The sequence below is a fragment of the Populus nigra genome, chromosome 1 (assembly GCF_951802175.1).
Source record: "Populus nigra chromosome 1, ddPopNigr1.1, whole genome shotgun sequence".
NCBI classification, from domain to species: domain Eukaryota; kingdom Viridiplantae; phylum Streptophyta; class Magnoliopsida; order Malpighiales; family Salicaceae; genus Populus; species Populus nigra.
In genome coordinates this window covers 39,449,204-39,467,055 of record NC_084852.1, presented here as the reverse complement: position 1 = coordinate 39,467,055, position 17,852 = coordinate 39,449,204, and the positions used below count along the sequence as shown (strand labels likewise).

The 17,852-nt window shown below is 33.8% G+C and overlaps 2 protein-coding genes across 4 annotated transcripts; one reads left to right on the top strand and one right to left on the bottom strand.

The window, feature by feature from the left end:
• Positions 1-7,793: 7,793 nt before the first annotated feature.
• LOC133697416 (8-amino-7-oxononanoate synthase) lies at positions 7,794-12,844 on the top strand. Of its 3 annotated transcripts, none has more exons than XM_062119951.1 (11): positions 7,794-8,280; positions 8,463-8,599; positions 8,677-8,784; positions 9,603-9,841; positions 9,946-9,987; positions 10,267-10,354; positions 10,602-10,735; positions 11,026-11,114; positions 11,486-11,636; positions 11,737-11,805; positions 12,422-12,844. In XM_062119951.1, exons 1-11 carry the CDS (start codon positions 8,037-8,039, stop codon positions 12,546-12,548), a joined length of 1,428 nt encoding a protein of 475 aa, XP_061975935.1. In that variant the 5' UTR covers positions 7,794-8,036; the 3' UTR covers positions 12,549-12,844. The 3 variants fall into 3 exon arrangements, with proteins under 3 accessions (XP_061975935.1, XP_061975926.1, XP_061975943.1); XM_062119942.1 differs by having other exon boundaries at positions 7,796-8,280; positions 8,448-8,599; XM_062119959.1 differs by having other exon boundaries at positions 8,161-8,280; positions 8,437-8,599.
• A 1,606-nt stretch (positions 12,845-14,450) lies between these two features.
• Positions 14,451-17,632, bottom strand: LOC133684318 (protein DYAD-like). Its single transcript, XM_062106828.1, has 6 exons — positions 16,928-17,632; positions 16,422-16,805; positions 16,120-16,228; positions 15,959-16,042; positions 14,788-15,585; positions 14,451-14,677 (listed from the first exon to the last, which is right to left on the bottom strand). Exons 1-6 carry the CDS (start codon positions 17,617-17,619, stop codon positions 14,468-14,470), a joined length of 2,277 nt encoding a protein of 758 aa, XP_061962812.1. The 5' UTR covers positions 17,620-17,632; the 3' UTR covers positions 14,451-14,467.
• Between the last annotated feature and the right edge of the window lie 220 nt (positions 17,633-17,852).

Genomic DNA, 17,852 nt, shown 5'->3' with positions numbered 1-17,852 from the left:
CAAAAAGAATCATGTCTGATAACGTGTGTTCATGTAAAACAATCGAATTTTTGTATTTCTTTTACTTTGTGGTCAAGCATGAAGATTTATTGTTGCTAGAAGAAAAGAAGGAGGATGAGGTTAAGCATCAAATTAATAATATGTTTGAAAGTATGGTTATAGTTGTTTTTTAAAATATTTTTCATGCTGAAATATATTAAAATGATATTTTTTTTATTTTTTAAAAATTATTTTTGAGATCAGCACGTCAAAACGATCCAAACACAAAAAAATTTATTTTTTTATAAAATATAATTTGCACCGTGCTCTTAGTTTGCCTATTTCATATTTTAACTTTGATATTGGGATGAATTATAAAATTTAGTTGCTTGAGACTATTTGTTTTTTTATTGTATATCCTCGTCTTATGTCTTCAAAAATTTAGAATTTTATTGTATTTCTCGTGGAAGAATATTATTTATTAAAATAATTTTTTTTAATTTTAATTTTATTCATCAACATTAAATTTATTGAGTTAAAACTTTATAATTTTTTTAATTTATTTTTTATAAGATCATCTAAGTCTCATGACTTGGACAATGAGTTTGATGAGTTATTTCAATTAACTCGATTTTTTTTTTCTAATTGATTTTTTTTAATTTCATCCTTTAATATTTAGTTGATTGAAAATTAAGCTTAATTAGATTGACTCGATATTTTTTTTCTCTTCTTTTCAATTGATTTTTTTTTCCAATTTCATCATTCAATATTGAATTGATTGAGAATTAAACTTTGTTATTTATTTTGGTTTGCTTTCTATAAATTATCTCCATCTCATGACTATGATCATAGATTTAGTAAATTAACCCAGATTGACTTGAGTTATTTTTTTATGTTTTTTTAATTTCAGCTTTGATCAACTCTAGGTTGATTGAGAATTAAATTTATAATTTATTTCAGTTTACTTTCTATTGTATTATCTATATTTGATGACTTGAGTCATGGGTTTGGTAAGTTAACTCGAGTCATTTTTTTTTGTCTTTTTTAATTGAATTCTTTTCAATTTATCATTCAACATTGAGTTCATTGAAAATTGAGTTTTATAATTTATTTTGATTGTTTTCTATCAGGTTATCATGATCTTATAACGTGGTATGTGGATTGACGATTTAAACCGAGTTAACCCAAGTCGATCCAATATACTTCTATCATGATATTTATAAAAAAATCTCATTCTAAATATTTATTTTAATTCAAATTATATTATTATTAATCATTCCGTTTACCTTAATCCATCAAGATTATCAAGTTACATAACATCAATTATAACCCGGTTTAAATGTTTTTCTATTGGAAAAGAGATTAGCAATGACTTGATATCTTTTTATATTAAAAAAATTTAATCTAACCTGCACTGTAACATGTATCAATAACTTAGTTAAGATAACACTACTCGAAATTTTACCAAAGCCCGCAAAAGATTATCTTATTATTTCCCCGTAGCAAACACAATAATTATTTACGCTTTCTTTCTTTGCTCTCTCTTTTATATGTATTGTAGTTCGCGCTTCATCTTGCGCTAGATAATTGTTTTTTCAATGCCAAAAAGATGGATGTGCAAACGTTTACAAAGCTATTTTTGGCACCAAGGAAAAATTATAATCACAAACCCAAAATCCTATGCATGAATTTATTTAAATAAATAATAAATAATTTGCAATAAGAAATAAAAAAAATTGTTTGCGATAATTAAAGACTAAATTGAGAAATAGATGTATAACGAAAGCTCTGACATTCTGGCCCCATATTCTTCAACTGTCTCACTGGTGTGAACACAAAGCAACAAGAGTATAATAAGAATATAACAGATTGCAATTTTCGCTTAGCTTCATGCTTCATTCTACTGATTAAATAAATGAAAAAAAGAGAGTCAAGTGACAGTTGTGACTATTTATTACCTGAATTCAGGGTTTGACTGGTCAGGGAGAATTGCTGTAGAACTTTGTGCCGAAGCAGTGAAATCTGGTCCGGAAACACGAAGACTTTCGAAGAATGGAGATGCATTAAAAGGAGGGGTGTAGGTTTTTACCCGTGATGATGGACCTACCTTGACTTTGGACTCATAAGGCAGGCTAAAGATATGATTTGAAAGGGAATAGAGTTTCCTGTAAACATCTTTCGAAACTCCACGGTTGGTTATATGGAAGAAACCCCATTCTTTGCAGGCTAGAGAAAGGGAGGAGAGGCAGGTGGATTTAAGGTCCGAGAGATATCAAAAACAGGAAGTTCTATAGAAGTCTGGGATTCATGCATCACCTAGAGATAGATAAAAAAATCAGTTGGACTTTTCAGTTTGGTTGGTATGTTTAGCATGTAGAGAGACATCAGAACACAGAGAGACGGACCTTCATTTATATGTTTATATACTTGATTGAATAGCTTAGCGAGGACAAGTTTACAGGGTCAACACCATAGCTTGTGTTCTTGGAAGGGCGATTATTTTCTTAAAGTTGTATCCTCAGAAGATCAACAAGCAGAAATTTGAATTAATTCTTAAATTGTAATCTGATGGCCAGCAGCGGGCAGGAATGAAGGAGGAGTGCTGGTCATTTGTTCTAGGTCAAATTAATTCTGCTAATTAAGCAAAACTAGTACTTGAGTTTAGATTCCTTACATCAACTCTATGTTCAAAGATAGTGCTAGACCTGAATCTTTGCTGTTTGGTTGCTGGTTCCATACCAGCTTACCCGTTGACCTTAGGTTATACAATTCATTAGAGTGAGGTTTAGCAGCGGTTTTCTCACCAAATGCCGAGACATGAGAGCAGAGTTCATTTAACATTTCCAGCGAGCGCCCAGATTGCCATTTAACCTTTCCATCAAGGGTCTTTTGTTGTTGAATTGTTTGTAGGCTTAAATCACCTCGTTGAAATGTTGGACGCGAGGTTAATCTGGGCCCTTGTACTAACAGTAAACACCTTTTGTAGATGTTACTATAGTTTTCAAGAATTTCAATATAATTTCTCATAAAATGTTATGCAACCCATTTTTTTCATTCATCTGTTTCATTTTTCTTATCCCCCCCTCCCCTCTTTTCTTAATTTCTCAAACTTTCTACATGAGATAATATATAATGATTGATAAAAAATGATATATCGTAAGATTATTTGAATATCTAAAAAATCTAAATTAAATTTTATTAGCCATTTAACTATAACTGGTAATATCAAATTGCTTGGAACTATGTTTTATGATATACCACTTTCTTTCTAAAGAGATAACTTCCATAAATAGACCTTTCTCTTATAAAATATCATATCCATATTAACAAATATTTTTCTACTAGCAAGATGATAACATATATAACCTTTCTAAATGTTAGAGTACTTGATAAACACATATTTTAGAGCTTTAGGATCTAATTTTTCAATTATTTGTCAATTATATCAAATAAAGAAATACACAACCAAACACTTTAGGAGGAACAATAAAAGAGCAAACTCCTTATAGAAGTTCTACAAGAGATTTAAAGTCCAGAACTCTCAAGTCATTCAATTAATAAGGTATGTTGTTGGAAAGATTGCATCGCCCTAATAGGATTTTGAAACATTCATTATGAATATAAAAGATCTTGCTACTTCTAAAAGATATTGATTTTTTTTGTTCAGCCACACCGTTCTAATTTGGTGTGTCTACATAATTTGTTTAATGAACAATATCATGATCAACAAGATAACTCTGAGAGGTTCCATCCATATATTTTGTATCATTATCATTTATTAAAACTTGTACTTTAGTATTGAATTGTATGCACACCATTTTATGAAATTTTTAGAAATATAAGCACACTTCACTTTTATTATGCATCAAGTAAATCTAAGTGGTGTGACAGTAACAATCAACGAAAGTGACAAACCATTGAAAACTAGGCAATGGAACAATTTGACTAGAACCTTAAACATCATAATGAATAGTTATAAAAAGTTGTAATACTTCCCTTATTAACAGGTGAATATATAAAATGTGTGCTTTGTAAATTCACATGCATTACGTAATAAGCTTTTTATATTACATTATTTGAACAAAGTTGGAAAGATCTTATTTAAGGCTACAAAAGAAGAATGCCCTAAACAATTATACCATTGATATAACTATTGTTGAGCAATCATAGAAGAATAAAGTTTTTGAGCATGTTTAGCTATACTTATCCCAACCAGATGAACAAGATCCATATTCGGTAGATATAAGCCATTTTCCACCTTACCATAGCCAATCACCTTCCTAGTCTTCAAGTCTTAAAAAACATAATAATTTAAGAAAAGAAAATAAGACTTTACAATTTAGATATTTTATTATTTTATTAACAGACAACAAATTATTTGAAAAATAAGAAAAAAAAAACAAGAATTGAAGACAAGGATAATGTATGAATGCATTGAACTAAACCTTTCCCAGAAACAAAACATAGAGAACCATAAATTATAAAACTTTATTTTTACCATAAATTGACAACCTATCGACGCTGGCGCCGACCTAAATATGCCAACTCATGCAGCTTTTTCTGCAGATTTGATAATGCACAATGCCTACTTTGAGTTAATGGTTGGGATCCATCTTAACAGAATTAAGGGCTGAAATTTTACCCCAGTGTAGACGAGATTACCCTCTTCCACCGCCTATAAATAGAGGCTAAGTTGATGGCCTGAGGGAGGAGAAAATTATGAAATACAAATCCGGTATTAAAATATCCAGTTTTCTCCAAAATGTTTCAAAAACAAAAAACAAATTCAAAACATTTTCATAAAGAAAAAATATTTTATTGCATATGGCCAAATCCTAAAATTTTTCCAAACATATTTTTCATAAAAAAAAAAACAAAACAAATTGCATCTTTTTCATGTTTAAAAAAATCAAAAAATGGATATCATAACCAATTTATGATTATCCATTAGAATTTGGCCAACATGTTAAAAATTATTTTCCAATCTTTTTTTAGGATCCAGATGTAGACTTTAATATTTATGGGGTGTAAAATTACACAATATAGTACGCGCTTAGGTATTAAACATACAAGATGTAAATAATTATGATACTAAAATTCAGACTTTAAAACGGTTAGGATTTAACCTGACAAGGCAGAGACTCTCTTATGAAGATAGATCTGCCTTGAGCCTTAGAAAAGACCAAGGAATAGAAATTCGACTTAGAAAAAAACAATTAAACAACAATGCAGCTTACCTTAGATAGGGTGCACTAGGGGTGATGTGTCTTCCCCTTACACAACCAGTCCCTTACTCAGACTCTCGCAAACTATAGGTTCCTAGTGATCATAATACTACGTGGCGACTCCTGAACTTTAATCATAATTTTATGATTAAATCCAAAAAACCTTCCCAACACACCACACCTCACACGGGAGGAACGACTGAGAGCCTCCGTCGTCACCAGACGATGTCATGCCGGCTCTCGCACCCCGCGACAGGTCCAACCATTTTCCCTCAATGTCCCCTCATAGGATGTCCATGAAATTTTCAGTAGGTTTCTTTAGTGTGTTTAATATGCCAACAATAATTTATTTTAATTTTTCTTTGTTTGATACTCCTTGATTACTAAATCAAGTTTGTCCTTTGTTATTTCATTGAGAAGAGTGGACAACCATGGTTAATCTTTGTGGAATTACAAGTTATAACATAACATTCCTCGTACTCTTTTCATTTTGAACATGAACATGTGTGTATGTTTGCTTTAATGAAAGAAAAATATTTTTACTAATAACTTGAACTCTAATTTGATCATACTCTATATTGAGTCCAACAAGAAAGTTATAAACTCATTCCTTTTCCATTAAATTCTGAAATCTAACTGCATCATTGGGACAATCAACTTAAAATCTTAATAGAAATCCAAATTTTTCCATAAATTATTGGGTTCTGCAAAATATTAAGCTACTGTCATCTCATCTTGTTTGGTCTCATGCACCTTCTTACACGGCTCATAAACTTGTGCATTATTACTAAGTTAAAAGTATATTTGATTCAGAACACTTTAAATTTTTGATACGGAATCATGGAGCAGATAACCATGAGCAATAGAAGGCTACAAGAAGTTAACAAGCCAAGACATAACTAATGATTTTTCTTTTTAATTTCATCGATTAAATGATACATGATTTATCACTAGCCTTACTTGTTCTCCCATAATGTAACCATACAATTCTCAAGCTTTGATAACTAATAAGCATTAACGTGACCAATCAAGACAATCGTTTCCATCTAGTTTGACATGACTAATTTGAAGTGAGGGATTATCACTAAGAGCTCTAACTCAACTTTTATTTTACTCTCATTAATGATATTTTCGAGTTTCCACCTGAACTTACTTATACCATGTCTAAATTAGTACAATTGAACCAAAATCAATCTCAGCTCTATAAGAGACCACTTAACTTTTACTGATCCTTAAAACAAAGGTAGACCTAGCTTAAAATATCTTAAAAAACCCCTAAATATCTTGATCAACTAGTCCCTTGTACTAAAAAAAAATGACCTTTTTATCAAACCATCTTTTTACAAATCGGCAAAGTAAATGCATCAATTTTTATTGAAACCACATGGCTTTTGTTGTTGGATAAAAGAGTTTCTAGAAGTAAGAAAAGAATGTCAATTTACATGCTTATATTATGCTAACATAATATGATGTCATCTTTATTATTAGCACAAGACTGATTTTTGTTAGTGTTCTTAGTGGTCTGATATCACATTAGTTTTCTTATATAAAATAACTAAAAATAAAGGAAAAAGGAAAGAAAAGGAAAGAGATAAGAAAGGGAGAGAAAAAGAAATAGAGTATGTTTTGGTATTGTGATAGCTTTTGTGGTTGTGGTCTGAAAAAAATAAGTTTAGAAAAATCACTTTTAATTGTGGTTGATTTGATTAAAATATGTATTAAGTTAAAACTATAGTTAAAGTTGTTGTTTAACAAAAAACATATTCATGATGTTTGATTAAAATTATGGTTGAACTTAATTTTGGTAATAAAATAATCTAAACAGACATGTATTAATTTATTATTTTGTAATTATATTAATATGCATTTTCTTATTAATATATTGTAAAAACAGTCATACGAATTACAACATTGACTTGCTGCAATTCTATCACAAACAAAATCGATGTGCGAAGGCCTTTGGTTTCCATGAGTTTGTAAACGTGGAACAATATCATTTAAAAAATTCACATGAATAAAATTAGAAAGACGATCAAATTCTACAAATACCACGTCTTTTGCTACTCCTTTTAATGTAATTATATAATGTCTTGTATGCTATTATAATCTAATCTGAACTTGTATCTTATAGAGGAAAAGAAGACATATTCTACAAAATTATCCTTTTCCTTCTTTTTTTTTTATCCCTACACTCCAAGTATAGTTCCATCACATGGCGTATTGAAAAGTAAACACGATTGGGCACTTGAGGGTTTGGCTCAGTGGTTAACCGTGTGACTTGTTCCGCCCCCGTCCTGAGTTCGATCCTCTATGTGCACACCTGTCACCCCCGCAGTGCCTTACCTGCTCACTGGGCTTGCAAGATGCTCAGTGGACCGTGGGGAATAGTTGTAGTGCGCGCAAGCTGGCCCGGACACCCCACGATAAATAAAAAAAAAAGAAAACACGATTGGAAATTTAAAAATGATTGAAACACTGCTAGATGCAGACCCCACACACATGTAGAAAGAGTATGTAAGCAATTATAAAAATACCCAGATAATAAAAGAATTGTAATCTATAAACACAAAAGCTTAAGATGTGTGAATCCATCCTATTGAAATTTAAACCCAAAAAAGAAGTTGCCTCGTATTAGGACTCGGTGTTCAATTTCAAATGAATACATATACATATACATATATATAATAAAAACGTGAACGCAGCCGGCAGGCAGGACAGGACTTGCTCTGCCTAGAAACCACCTACCTACATCATATAACAACTGCTAACTACTTCCTTGAGCTTGAGCTTCCGTCTTCTCTACCTCTCCGCCTCTCTCTCTCTCTACAAAAAATGGAGAATGATAACAATTATGGTGACTCATGGGACTCATGGGTAGACGAGGCACTTGCAAAGCTTCATTCTTTAAAACTACTTCGATCTTTAAGACCCATTAATCTTTCCCCTCAACCTCACAAAAACTGTGAAGATGATTATCAGGTGTTCGACGAAATGCAGCCTTGGGATCGATCCTCGGTTGAAATCTCCATTTCAGAGCCCACTTTTCAGAAGTGGCTCCTTGACATTCCCAGTTCAGGTATCCTCTTCTTCATTTCTTAAATTTGTTATGCATTATTGGAGTGAAATAAAGACATGGTTGCTCTTAGAATTGTTAGTAATCGTGCATTTCTCTTTAAATTTTATTCCTTGTTTTAGATTCTTGTCTCTCATTTCAAGAAAATGTGTATTCTAGTCTAATTTCAGTAATGAGGTTTATAGGAGACGAGGATACATGGAGCAATGGCGTCGCTGACAATAAAGAAGCTAATGGACGGTTCAAGAAGCTACTTTTGTTCTCTGGAAATGATTACTTGGGCTTGAGTTCTCATCCCACTATTGCCAGGGCAGTTGCAAAGGTACTTTTTTTAAAAAAAAACTTTTGCTATTTGTTTTTTCCCTGCTTCGACGATATAATGATTTAATACTATATCAGGCAGCACAAGAGCATGGAATGGGGCCTAGAGGTTCTGCTTTAATCTGTGGATATACAAATTACCACAGGTTACTTGAGTCTTCCTTGGCGGACTTAAAGAAGAAAGAGGTATGAGCTTCAATGGCTTTAATGCCTTCTGTCAGTTCAGTGATTTGCAATTGCTGTTATAAGACTATCCAACCACTTTATCGTTATGATTATTACATTATTGGTAAAAATAAGAATGGTTTATCAAGCTATACATTATATGAGAACAATTCTGGCATGATTAAATTGATCAATCGTTATACATTTCACTTACAGTTTCAGGTCATGGGATTTTCATCATGTTATGTGGATTTATAGGAAAGTAAGGAAGACAATGAAAAACTATTGTCAACTTATTCATTCATTCATTTATTATTTTCATCTTTGTTTTATCCCCTTGCTTTTGGGAGGTAGGGGTGTGTTTCGCATAGTAATATAAAATTATCTTAAGGCTCACCTAATAATTATCTTGGGGTCTCACCTAATAGCTTAAGCTATTGAATTGAGATGATTTTTTGACATGGTATTATAGCCTCGATTACTAAACGGTCACAAGTTTGAATCTCACCACTTTCATTCTCTCTTCTAATTAATAGCAGAAGGTATTATAAGCTTGTGCAAGTTTCAAGCTCAAAGAACTTTCATTTAAAGAGGTGTGTTAGAGAATTATATAAATCATATCTTGGGGCCTCATTTAACAGCTTAAGCTGTTAGGTGAGGCTCCAAGATAGTTTTATATTACTCTCTAAGAGGGTGCTTGCCTGATCTTGTCACGTAATGAAAATCCATGAAACTCGGTTTGATTTCTAGGAAACACAATGCTTTGTTTTAATACTCTTTTGAATGTTTGGGATATTCAACTGAAACACTGATGCATGCTTGTTCTTAATATATGCTAGGATTGTCTTCTTTGTCCTACAGGGTTCGCTGCCAATATGGCAGTGATGGTAGCTCTTGGAAACATTGTCTCTCTTTTAGCTGCAGCTGAAAAACCTATGAAGGAGGATAGGATTGCTCTCTTTTCTGATGCACTGAACCATGCTTCAATAATTGATGGTATTCGTCTTGCTGAACGACAACATACTGTTGATGTGTATGTTTACAGGCATTGTGATATGTCCCACCTTAGTTCATTGTTGTAGGTTCTTTACCTTTATCTACTCCTTTGGTGCTTTCCTTTGCATTGCATTTTTTCTTCACAGAGTTCATATCTGACTTTGTTTTTATTATTTTTTTCCATAGATCAAGTTGTGAGTTGAAGAAGAAAGTTGTTGTGACTGATAGGTTAGCATGCCATTCCAACTTCTATTCTTTTGCTGCAAGTGTTGGCTAATCATAAGCAACTATTATTTTGTTAAACAACCACAGATGCCCATTTTTCTTTTCTGACTCGTATCCATTGTCAGTATGCTTGTTGCGTGTTTGAATTTTATTGTTATCCTATTTCTTTTATAGGATAGCATCCTTGATAAACTGCTAACAATTTTCTTGCGGTATGTTTTTGAGTGCTTGTTAGTGTGGACAAGGTGGGTTTGAATGTTGTCTTTTCTGTTCTTATTACAGCTTATTTAGCATGGACGGAGACTTTGCACCAATGATTGAGCTTGTGAATTTACGCAAGAGGCATGGGTTTTTGTTAGTCATCGATGATGTAAGTTTTCTTGAAGGCTGATGTATGTAAGAAGCTATTTCAAACTGTCTTGCACGCATGAATCTTGTCCAAGGGCTGAAGCTCTGAGATTTAACTTCTATGGTATGGATTGCAAACGTGAAATATAATAATCTTTTGTTAGAGAACGTAAAGTCTTTATCAAGAAAATAAAAATCTGCTGACAGTTTACTTTGATGCTACTAAATGCTATGAATAATGAAAGAATTAAACTTAAGAGTTTTTTCAGGCTCATGGAACTTTTGTCTGTGGGAAACATGGTGGGGGAGTGGCTGAGGAGTTCAATTGTGATAGGCAAGTTGACATATGCATTGGAACTCTGAGTAAGGCTGCTGGTTGCCATGGTGGATTTATAGCATGCAGGTACTAGTGGAGAGCAATAGTGATGCATCACTACAATAACACTTGTTTCTCATTTCCCAAGAAAACGAAACCTTTCATTATATTTGTCTCTTGTTAAAATAGTCCTTAAACCTTTGAAAGAGGATACATTGAAGGACTATTTGTGTTTTTGCTAACATTGTTTAAATTAACAACTCTCATGTTCTACTTACCCTGTTATTACCCTTGTGTCCTCTACTTTTAAAAGTTTACTTTAGGTTGCATTGCACATGAAAGTAATTGATGAAGTTATGTCAATGCTATATGAACAGCAAAAAGTGGAAGCAACTCATACAATCAAGAGGCCGCTCATTCATATTTTCAACTTCTTCACCAGTCCCTATTGTTGCTGCTGCTCACGGTAAACTTCAGTCTGTTGGTTCTTTTCTTTCTTTCTTTTCTTTTCTTGTTTTTTTCCTTTTCTTTTTATATGGGACCTCTGACTGATTCCCAGCACCTAACATCATGCAATCTGGTTAATTTCCCACGTACAAGAACTTGCAGCTCGTGGGATTTCTGATGCCATTTTCTGCAGGTCATTCGTGTGCAGCTTGCTCGGCCTTTGGTGGGGATACTAGTAATTTTTCATTTAATTAGGAAGTCTACGACAAAAAACCTTGAAATTCCGTAGTTGTTTACAATTAGCTGAGAACTTAATTTTATCATGTCTTATAGCCTTTGCTTTCTTGGTAAAATACTTTCTGCTGTAACAACTTGTGTACAACCTGACAGCTGCTGTTATTGTTGGGAAAAAGGAAGGATGGCGTAGAAAGGCAATCTGGAACAGGGTGCAAGAGTTTCGGGCTCTTACTGGAATTCCCATCACGAGTCCCATAATTTCGCTTATTGTAGGGAGTGAAGAGAAAGCCCTCAAAGCCAGCCGGTTTCCTCTCTCTCTCTCAAAATGAATTCTCTTTTGCACATGCACAGACCTTGTGTGGTTGCTGCAACAGCTACTAACTACAATAATTTTGATGGATCAGGCACTTGCTGAAATCTGGTTTTCACGTGACTGCAATCAGGCCCCCAACCGTGCCTCCCAACTCATGCAGGTTTTGTTGCATATTCATGATGACCCTCTTAATGTTCTTTTGTGCAAGGATATCTGTTCTGTTTTAGATGCACTTTCTTTGTGGTTCCTTCGACGTAGTGCTCCTTTTCACCCAATTTCAGTGTCAGGGAATGCAATTTGATGCACACTTGCTCAAACTCTTATCAGAAAAGACATATAGGTTGATGATGCTCGGCTCAAATATAAACTAGTGCCTTATAAAGCGCAAAATGCCTACACATGATGCATCTTTCATATTTCACACTCGAAGAGTTTGTGCTAGTCAGCAGTGGCCTGCTGTGCTATGATTTATTTACACAAGAACTTATTTGTCACCTATGGTTCTACACTTGAGCAGAGAAAGTTGACATTAGAAGTCATTTATTTTAAGCAGACCAACAGATATCAGAAAGTTCTTCAAGATATTTCAAAACCTCAAGTTAGGTTCGATTTAAAAATTAACGTACTGTATCTGGGAGCTAAGAAAAATCAATGCCGTTAATCGTGGCAAGGTTTGAGTCAACATGTGGTTCCAACTTGGATGCCCTTGTGTTGTTACTTTTTCTATCCACCTGAATAAATCCTTTTTGATCCGATTATTTTCTTTTCAAAATCAGGTTACGAGTGACTTTGTGCGCAACACATACAACAGATGATTTGAAGAAACTGACAGCAGCACTATCCTGTTGCATCAACTTTCAAGACATTAGTCTCTGTAACTCGAGAGGAACTGCTAGGCTCTAGAAATTATCTTAGACCATTGTTTCTGACCAAGGATGATGAAGCAAGAAGCATTGTAGCAAAGCAAATGAGATGCTGACTTACACCTTTGGCATGCATTGAGGATTAGGTATTGTTAATAAGATTTACTGATTTTAGTCATTTCTGTTTATTTCTTCTGCGAGTCGGTGTAAGCATACGATAATCTAAGAGTGGCTTTTCTAGTTTCTACTATTCTTCATGTACAATAATAGTACCAGTGATCACTGGGCAGCACATTTGCCATGCCGATTAAAGACAGCCATTAATTTACTCTCCAATCACAGTGAACTTCCAGATCCCAGAAAGCCTTTAGCATGCATCAAAATGATCACACGGTAATTTATTTCTCCTTTTCCGATGATTATTTTGGTGTATACTAGTCCATTGAGAGTAAAAAGAAAATTTCAAATGTAAAAAAAATTCTAAGTATTGCTAATGTATCTTCTGAAAAAAAAGAATTTTAAATTAGGTGTATATTGAATGATATTTTTATCTAATATCGAGATGGAAGCATTTTAATTGAATTTACCTGGGTTAACCTATGTTGACATGTGAAATTTACAGAGATAATCTTTAAAAAAAAATAGATTATAAAGTTAAATCTACAATTAATTTAGTATTGAAGAATAAAATTAGTAAAAAAAATTTTTTTTAAAAAAATCCAAATAAATTCAAGTCGAACAACTAAAGTCACGATGCAAGTCTTGCTTGTTATCAAATTCAATAATTTTTTTAATTTTAAATATTATTTTTTATTTAATAGATTGTTGTTATCAAATTCAATAATTTTTTTAATTTCAAATATTATTTTTAATTTAATAAATTTATATGACAATAAAAAGCATGTTGATTTTTTTTGTATGAAATATTTTTTAAAAAAACAATTATGATAAGTGTGTGGGAGTGAGATAACTAATGCAAATTATTAATAATAAAGAGTAAAAAAAAATTAAAATTAAGAGATAAAAAATGCATTAAACAAAAACAAAAAGCTTATAGATGTTATGGTATAATCCCTCAAATCTGCAATTCAAAATAAGGATTCAAAATAGGTTGAATTTTTTTTCATAAATATATATTTAATCAAAAAATATATAAAAAAACCAATAATAATAATAACAATATATATTTAACAAAAAGCCTATTGTGATGTGAACAATATTTTTCCCCCAAAAAACTAGTATAGAGTGAATTAAATTTACTCGCACTGTAATATTAATTTTATACCTGATAATATTTTATCTGATTTTATTACACGCTCACAAAATTATAAAAATTGTAGTTCTTATCGGCTGAATTTTGTATGTAATGGAATTCTAAATAGTTTAATGAAATAATAAAAAATATTTTATATCAAGTATTATTTATTTCATGATGTAATAGGAGTAGTTAATTCTATAATATTTAAATTTAAAACCATCAATATATATATATATATATATATATATATATATATATATTAAAATTATTTTATAACCTTAATTTTAAAAGCATTTTTAACCAAATATATTAAACTATTTTTTCTTCAACCTCAATTTCAACCACAGTTTTAACCAAACATCTATTTTTTCAAACCCCTCAACTAAAAATATTTTTTATAAAATAATTTTTTTAAAACCACAACCACAACAACTACCGCAATACCAAACATACTCAACATCAGGGTAACCGAAGTATATCTTATTCAAATATCGTATTGATTTTTACCTTTATCTTTTCTCTTTAGGCTAGAGCTCTTTGCGCCCATCTACAAGACAAGGGAAGCAAAATGTAAATCCCCAACTTAATTGTTTGTATTCTATCAGGGGCTTAACTAATTGTTTTAAATTTAACACTAGTAATTTGTTTAGCATGATAAACTACCCAATACTGCTGCTGCTGCTATTGTTGATATATAATGTTTAACCCCTTTTAGATTTGTGCTCCACGGAAGGCTTAGAAGAAGCCAGAGCTAGCCAAGTCCCTACTTCCGTTGACATGGAAGAAGATGCAATGGATGAGGCACAGGAGCATCCCATCTGCTGCTGCGCCTGCTCACAGTTCCTAATCATTCCTTTTCTTGGATTACCTCCCTCCCATTGGCTCAACATCTCTTTCTTTGTAGGTCCCAACTGTGTAAAACATACAGAACATGAAAAAGGAGTCAGCATATATACCAAGTTTATATCACCAAAATATGGGTGCGAACTGAAACTGGGATTTTATCAGTCAGCACACATACCCTTGGCACGGCAATAGTGGTAGTCAAATCTTGATGATGTCTTCTTTGGTAAGTGACAGGGTAAGGGGAGCTTTGAGCATGAGCATGAGCATGAGCATGGGCATGGGAATGAGACCAACATAATAACCCATAATCATCAGTTTGATTGGTATTCAGTGGCTCATTAAGGTTGATGAGAGGGGTTTTGATAGTGTTGGTGATGGTAGTAGAAGTGGAAATGCTGCTCTTCTCATACTGGTTGTGAATCATTCGATCAAGGGGAGGAAAAGTAATTGGAGTTGTGGCAGCTGTGGATTGAGAAATGGTGACAGGCCTTCTCTCAGCTGATGCCTTCACAGGGGAAGTATGGCGGGGTCCATGGGGAGTAAACAGAAGGTAAGATTGTTTTGGTGAAGTGGAGGACACAGAAGGAGGCGTGTGCACTGCAATGAGGTCTTGGAGTTGTACCTCACCCTGAGGGTGAGGGGTTGAGGTAGTCATATCAGGCCACAGGAAACTTCCCTGGGGTTTGCATATCCTAAACCCACTTTTCAACCTTTCTATCTTTGCCGCCCTGTCCTCCGTTGGTGCTGCTGATTTTGTTGTTGGTGGTATGTTGCCTCCTGATGACTGACATTGTTCTTGTGCTAATTCCCCTAAAACCATTTCTTCTTTTTCCTGGTGCATTACTTCTTTCCCCTTTCTTCCAGATCCAGCTGGTGTGGTTGATTCTGTTGATCCCATTAATAATGCTGGCCTTTCTGTTGATTCTGTTCTGTTTGATTTTTTCACTCCGGTTTTTAGCTTCTTCATTTCTTCCTGCGGTAATTAGACATTTCAATCATCATAACACCACGGTTCAATACATAATATGCTACGACAATAAACACTGCCAAGCCTCCCTGTTGTACTGTAAGGACAAACCAATCACGAGTAACCAATTCATCCTAAAATCATCATTGATCATAACATTGATACGATAACCAATTCATCCTAAAATCATCATTAATCATAACATTGTTACGATATAAATGTTATCCAGACTAGAAAGCACTGCCAAGGACGGCGAAAGTTCACCACCAAAACATTCATCATTTATGAAACGATTTTATTGTAGGATTTTCAGCTTTAAATTTAGCTATACTAAAAGAAAACGATAATTATTAAAGGGTAAATTTTCACGATTTCCTACCTCCATCCCACACAAAGAATGTGAAATTCCCATTAGTTGTTCCTCCATCTTTACCTTCTTATTCACCAAATAAATGTACATTTCCTGCAAAAATAATACACGGGTTGTCAACAGAAGAATTTGGGTCGGTCAAAATCTAGTCAAACTTTCATATTTATTACCTCCACTGGAATTAGTAAGCTGCCATGCTCCATGTCCAGACTTGCAGGAGAAGAATTTGGTACTGCCATAATGGCTAGTTCCTTCCCACATTTTCTGGACACCATCTCCCTGCACCAATAGCAATAAGACCTCAAATACGCGACAAATGGAATCACGAGCATACATAACTCGCCCCAACAGTAACGGAGAAAAACCGACGACCAATACTAAGATCAGTAGTACCGAGTACTAACAAACTAAAAGACCACAAAATTCAAAGTCCATGATCAATCCTAGTTAACAAAACAGAAAGACCAATTACCTTTTAACTTCATCAATTTCCTTTCGGAGCTCCTTGATCTCTCTAGCACAAACAGGATCCTGAGTAGGATTATCACCAGGTTTCCACCCAGGTGGAGGAGTCCAATAAGGATCCTGCACACCAGCCTCTTTCCTAATATCAACCAAATTAGCCTTCTCCAGCCAATACTCCATTGCCCCATCTGCATTATGCCTCCTTTTAAATCTCTCTTCATCTCCTGGAGCTACCTTCCCCGCCATATGTTTCAACAAATGGTCTAACAATCCAGTGTCCCCAATCAACTTCCGTGCTTCAGCTCTCAGTTCTGGCCTTAGAATTGGGTTTCCAAACACTGCATTTTGCTCTTTCATTACTTTCAACATGCTAACCTCAGCCATTTTATACCTTCACGTAAATCAACCAACCAAATTAGTTACTAGCTAGATAGCTACATATAAACACTAACAAATAAATTGATATAAACCAAGCTACGAGTTTAATTTGTTAACAACTAAAAGCTATGTTACCTCTCAGCCGACCATCTATCAATAAATTTTTTTATGACCTTGTTCTTCTTTTGCTTATAGACCGCAACCTGATTCTTCTTTTCACTTTTAGGCCTTTTCTTCTTCGGTGATGATTTGCCACCAGACCCACCTTGACCCTTTCTCTTACATAATTTCCTTTTAGCTTCTCTCGATTTATTTACTACTACCTTAACATCACCCTCCTCCTCTTCCTCTTCTTCTGTATCATCGCCACCATCACTGTGTTTCTCTTCTTCGCCTTTAACTACGTCATTCGATACAGCCACAATTTCACGTTTATCTTTATCCTCTACGTGTTTAGCCAAGAACCTGACCCGCCGGCGCTCATGACCCCACTTAGCCATACCGGTTCCCTTAAGCTCAGTTATGAGAGACAATTTTCTTGCACCAACATTAACATTCGCACTTCTTCTAGGTGAGTCTGACACTTTTTGAGGTGAAACCGAAGGATTTTTAAGCACCCAGAAACTCCATGAGCTACTCTTGTCCGCAATTTCTTGAGAAGAGACTCTCCTGTAAAGAGCTTCTGCTGCAACTTCTGATCCTATCATGTACTTGTCATCGAATGCTGGCAGTTTCTTCCTCAAGTCTTTCTTTTTAGTATGTTCACTAGTCTCATTGAAGTAAGATCTTAGAGAATAGATGCTTGGAAACCTCAGAGAAACTCTCATTCTGGTCTTTTCATTCACCTGAAATAATTAGTAAAAGTTTAACCCGGTTAATTAATAAATATTTAAGACAAAGAAGTGGGAAATGGAGTGGGGTTTTAAAGAATGTTGATAATAAATACCATGGCAACCCGGATTTTGTGGAGTTGATCAGGAGACTTATGAGGCAACTTTGAGTGATCAAGTTCATAGAGAGAGCTTACTTTAATGTGCTCAGCTGGGTCTTCATAATTAAA